This window comes from Gallinula chloropus, assembly GCF_964237585.1.
Source record: "Gallinula chloropus genome assembly, chromosome: 27".
NCBI classification, from domain to species: Eukaryota; Metazoa; Chordata; class Aves; order Gruiformes; family Rallidae; genus Gallinula; species Gallinula chloropus.
This window is the reverse complement of record NC_140112.1, coordinates 855,126-860,548: the sequence shown is the minus strand read 5'-3', so window position 1 is coordinate 860,548 and position 5,423 is coordinate 855,126. Positions and strand designations below refer to the sequence as shown.

At 60.3% G+C, this 5,423-nt stretch overlaps 1 protein-coding gene across 1 annotated transcript; it reads right to left on the bottom strand.

Annotated features, from left to right (window-relative positions):
* On the bottom strand, positions 1–4,741 carry GPR37L1 (G protein-coupled receptor 37 like 1; the record flags this gene model as incomplete). Its single annotated transcript, XM_084275805.1, has 3 exons — positions 1–893; positions 3,726–4,453; positions 4,621–4,741. 3 exons carry the CDS (start codon positions 4,739–4,741, stop codon positions 81–83), a joined length of 1,662 nt encoding a protein of 553 aa, XP_084131931.1. The 3' UTR covers positions 1–80.
* Positions 4,742–5,423: the final 682 nt, after the last annotated feature.

Sequence of the window (5,423 nt, the reverse complement as noted above, 5' to 3'; positions counted from 1 at the left end):
ACGGACACTAATGGCAAAAACAACATTTGGTCTTGGGAGGACGTGGTGGATTGATCTCTACAGCTCCCCGGAGGAGGCCCTTAGCAAGGGGTCCCCAGGGTGAGGAGGGGTGGAGGGGACTCCCGGGGCTTGTCAAAAAAGATGGAGGAGGACATCTCTGTTTTGAGCTTGCTGTCAGCGCTGCCCTCGCTGGAGGCCGTGTCGGGGCCGCAGCCCTCGCAGCAGCAGCAGCAGCAGTCCATGAAGGCCTGGCCCAGGGGCCTGCAGAGACACAGCAGCAGGACGGGCGTCACCGAGCACTTGAAGAAGAGGAAGAACTGGTTGATGAGGTTGAGCAGGTCCAAGGTCTGTTTGGCCATGTCTGGGGACATGTAGGCCACCACGATGTTGCAGACGTTCTCAGGGGTGGTGCAGAGCCCGTAGATGATGGTCAGCCCGATGATGGTGCAGTTCAGGTGGCTCTCACACTGGCTGTGCTTGGTGACCCGGCACTCGCTCTTCTTCTGGGTGCCCCTGACCCTGTGGGTCACCAGCTGGCAGCTGAGGGTGAAGAGGATGGGCAGGCAGAAGTAGCAGCCAAAGTACCACCACATGCGGGCGTTCTGGTAGGTGAGCACCAGCGAGTAGATGGACTCGGGCAGGCTGGCTGAGGGCTTCATGGTGCAGTACTCACTCACCACCCCAGACACGGGTGAGGTGTCCTGTGCCAGCTGCCAGAGGAGGAGCTCGGGCACTGAGAGCATCATGGAGCCCACCCAGATGACAGCCAGCTTGGCAATGATGGACTGGCACTGCTCAATGGGACGGGCGCTGGCCTGGGGGCTGGTTGCTGCGTGAAACCTGTCAATGCCCAGGGCGCAGAGGCTGAAGGTGGTGACTCCCAGAGAAGACACCTGGCAAGAGGGAAGATGTTGTAAGAACAGGGATGTCACAGGGGAGTTTTTGGCTTTACCAGGCTAGGTGGCAAACCCCTGGCTACCCAAGAGCCCTTCCTCTGGGGTTTTAGAGGGGTCACAGCCTGTGGCTGTGGGTTGGAGACATTTTTTTTCTGCAACTCCTGAAATGGCAGTGGATAAAAATGTCCCTTGACCCCTTTGTCCCTGCCCAGACGCCTCTTCTGCAGAAGGGAGAGGCTTTGCTGGATGTCTGTCTGTCTCATCCAGCCGTGGTGGGAACAGCAGGATCGCCCCTCAGACTCTTCCTCTATTTTGGATGGCTTTTGGGGAGGAAAAGCAGGGACCATCACACCCACCAGAACCTTCCCAGGGTCCCTGTGGCCCCCCCCAGCTCTCCCAGGTCACTGTGCTGCTCAGCAGAGCAGCTGCCCACTTCCTGGGCAGGCAGAAGGAGCTGAAGGGGCTGTTGTCACAAATCAGCTTGGGGCAATTTCCGCTGCATTGAGAGGGCAGGAAAAACATCCCAATTGCCAAAGAGAAGAGGCCAAAGGAGGCAGAGGACCTGAGGTGGCTCTGGGAGGGCTGGCAAGGCACCCAAGGGGCACAATCAGCATTCACACTCCCAGCACCCTCACTCCCTGAGTCACGTGCTGGTGACCCCCCCAGCCCTGGGGCTGTTCCTGGCCTCATGAAGGCATCAAACATCACCCTGTCCTGAAGGACCTTCCCAGCACTCAGGAAAACCTCCTGGAGGTCTGCATGATGTAAACAGGTCTGGCATAGCAGCGTTCCCCTGACACAGCATCAGGGCACTAGCCCAGCAGCACCATCCTGCACAGCCCCCCCCCACCCAGCAGCTCGTGTCCCAGCTCCTCTGCCCAGTGTCCAGAGCCATCCTGATCACCCAGCACCGCTGCTCTGCCCCACAACCAGCACCCAGTGTAGCTGCCCAGCTCCCTGGAGAGCACTTGCAGCCCTCCCAGTGTTGCTGTGCTGTTGCATCTCTTCTGCCCCTGTAGCATCCCACAGGTTCCTCTGCCTCTCCTGGTCCCCTTGGTCCAGGCAGAGCATCCTTCAGCAGTGCCCTGGCAGGGATGCAGCCGGTGCCACTGGTCACCCCAGGCACATCCCTGGAGGCTGCCCATCACCAGAGCCATTTCTGCTCCAAAAAACAGGTTTTGGTGCCACACCCACAGAGCATCTGAGAAGCCCCAAAGCTGGGTCCAACCAGCAGCCTGGAACATGTGCACATCCCCCTACAGAAAGGCTGGATGTTAATTACTGGGCTGCAGACTCATCCCCATCTTTGCTGGGGATTTAGCTCTGGCCTGGCTGTGCTGTCCCACCCAGGCAGAAGGGACCCTGGTGTTTGGTCCCATGTGAACAGAGGAGCCCTGAAAGCCCCTTTCTGCCCTTTCTCTGGGACCCCAAGGGAAGGGGACAGGGCAGGAGTGGCAGTGTAGGAGTAGCTTCCCGGGTGGACTGTACCATGGCCATCCTTCAGCCCCACCATTCCATCATCCTTCCTGCCTCCTTTGGGCATGGAGGTGTCCCAGAGGCACCCTGGTGCTGCTGAAGGTGCCACCCCAGGGATCCCCTGCAGGGACATGGCCAAGGAGCCTGAGGGTTCCTGCAGAAGCTGGACCAGGGAGAGGGATGCTGGGGAGAGGATTGTGATGGGACATGTCAGTGTCTTGGGGCCATTTCTTTTCTAGCAATGACTGAGGTCCCTACAGCCACAAGCTTTCCCCACCTGAGTACCAAGGGCTGCTCTCTGCCTGCTCCAGGTGTTGCTCCTCTGAGCAGGTTTGAGTCCTGGTGATGGCCACAGACAGGTCCAGCAGTGACAGATGGCCAGGTCCCACTCAGCACAGTGACAGCCCTGGGAGGGGCAGGGTTGGTCTGGGCATGGGTGCCACAGGGTGCCAACCTGACCAGGTTGGGAAAGAGCAAGGGTCTCCTAGGAGCTCCAGCACAAGCTGTGCCCTCACCTTGTGCTGTGTTGTACCTGGGGCACTGACCCTGGAAGCAGCTGCTTGGTGGGATGGGCAGGTTCTGAACTCCATCTGGCCTGACCTGACCAAGCCTGAGAGGATCTTCAGGCACCTGACACTATCTCTGATCCCTTCCAAGCTTGTTTCCACACCCTTCTTCAGTAAACCAGGCTGTGGAGCCCTGCAGACTGCATCTGTCTGTCACACATGGGCAGGGAAGGGAGCAGCCTGGTCCCAGCCATCCCTACAGGCTGGGAGATGCCCCACAGTGTGGGGCAGCTTCCAACACAAGAGGATCACCACACAAAACACATTTAGGGTGTTTCTGCTCATTCTGTCTTCCTGTGTCACCACCATCCCTGTAGCCTTCTCAGTGGGCACCCAGCTCACCCCAAAGATGGCCAGCCCATCAGGAGTGAAGCTTGAGGACAACCAAAGATCTCAGGTCCCCAAACATAATCCCTGGGCTCTCCAACCCTGGTGCTGCTCTGGAACCATCCTCAGTAGCCCACCACAGCCGGTGCTGGGCCATCAGGCTGGGGACTGTGGGGCTGCAATAGGGACAGACAGACTGAAGGACCACCCCAGACAGCAGTCTGGCTGGACAACACCTGGTTTCAGGAGTTCTTCCCAGCCCTGGCAGGGTTGCTGATGGCTGCAGAGCCTGAGGAGCTGCACCCAGGACAAGGTGAATATTCGGACCATCCCTCAGCCTCTTGCCATGACCCATGATGGGGGTTTCTGGGGTACACAGCCCATGGGCAGCACGAACTGCCAGCAAAACAAGACAGCAGGGAGGAGATGAGTCCTCAAGCCTTCCAGGGCAGTCCCTTACCTCCATGAAAGGCACGATGCGGCAGGACACGTCCCCCAGCAACCTCTTCTTGGTGATCTCGTTGAAGATGACCACGGGCAGGCAGAAGAAGAGGATGAGGAAATCCCAGAAAGCCAAGCTAGCCAGGATGGAATTCCAGGCACTCTTCATGTAGTAGTTGTGCCACACGATGCACATGACAGACAGGTTCCCGATGATGCCCACGGCGAACACCAGCAGGGCCAGGACCATGACGGCGTAGGCGCTGTAGGAGCTCTCTGTCAGGGGGTATAAGGGGTTCTGGATCTGCAGCCTCTTGTCAGCCACGGTGGTGAGGTTGGCTCGAGGTTCTGCCCCCTCCCCATCTGTGGGGACCCCTGGCTGCTGCTGCTCAGATGGGTCGGTGCTGGAGGGCAGCAGGGATTTGGTTGGGTGCAGGCTGGCGGAGTTGAGGGGCCGGGGGAACTCCACGCGCACCCCCGGCACGTAGTGCTGCACAGATTTGGGGTCTTCCTCCGTCCCCCGGCGCAGCCTCTCCATCACCCGCACCTCTGCACCACCCCGGAGGATCGCTGGCTGAGTCCTACCTCCATCTGCACCCTGGGCAGGGTGGGTGCTGCTTTCCCCAGGGTGCTGAGCCCTGCCTTGCACCCACACAGCCCCCGGCGCCAGCAGCAGCACCAGCAGCAGCGGGACAAGCGGAGGAGGAGGAGGAAGAGGAGGAGGAGGAGGCATGGTCCGGAGAGAACCTGTGGTGGGAAAGGGAGCAGCCCCAAACACAGGGACCCCAAGGAGCGGGGTGCGGGTCCGCAGGAGCAGCCGCTCTGTCTGGCTCCCACCGCTGCTCTGGGCTGTCTGCAGAGCTCTGGGCAGGATAAAAACCGCGCTGGGGAGCGCCGGGCCCTCTGCTGGTCACCCACCGCGCCGGGGGCGGCTGCCAAGCTCCGCCGAGATGCGCCAGCGCCCAGGCAGGGCCGCTCGGCATCCCCCGGCATCCCCCGGCAACTCCCGACATCCCACTCGGCATCCCCCGGCATCCCCAACAGCACCCAACATCCTGCTCAGCATCCCCAACAGCACCCAGCATCCTGCTCAGCATCCCCTGGCATCCCTAACAGCACCCAGCATCCTGCTCAGCATCCCCTGGTATCCCCAACAGCACCCAGCATCCTGCTCAGCATCCCCTGGCATCCCCAACAGCACCCAACATCCTGCTCAGCATCCCCAACAGCACCCAACATCCTGCTCAGCATCCCCTGGCATCCCCAACAGCACCCAACACCCTGCTCAGCATCCCCAACAGCACCCAACACCCTGCTCAGCATCCCCTGGCATCTCCCAACAGTACCCAACATCCTGCTCAGCATCCCCAACAGCACCCAACACCCTGCTCAGCATCCCCTGGCATCCCCCAACAGCACCCAACATCCTGCTCAGCATCCCAAACAGCACCCAACATCCTGCTCAGCATCCCTCAGCATCCCCAACAGCACCCAACATCCTGCTCAGCATCCCCTGGTATCCCCAACAGCACCCAACATCCTGCTCAGCATCCCTCAGCATCCCCAACAGCACCCAACATCCTGCTCAGCATCCCCAACAGCACCCAGCATCCTGCTCAGCATCCCCTGGCATCCCTGGCACCAAGGGACACACAGCCTGTGACATCCTCCTCAGCATCCTCCCCAGCATCACCCAACATCCCATCCCCAGTATCTC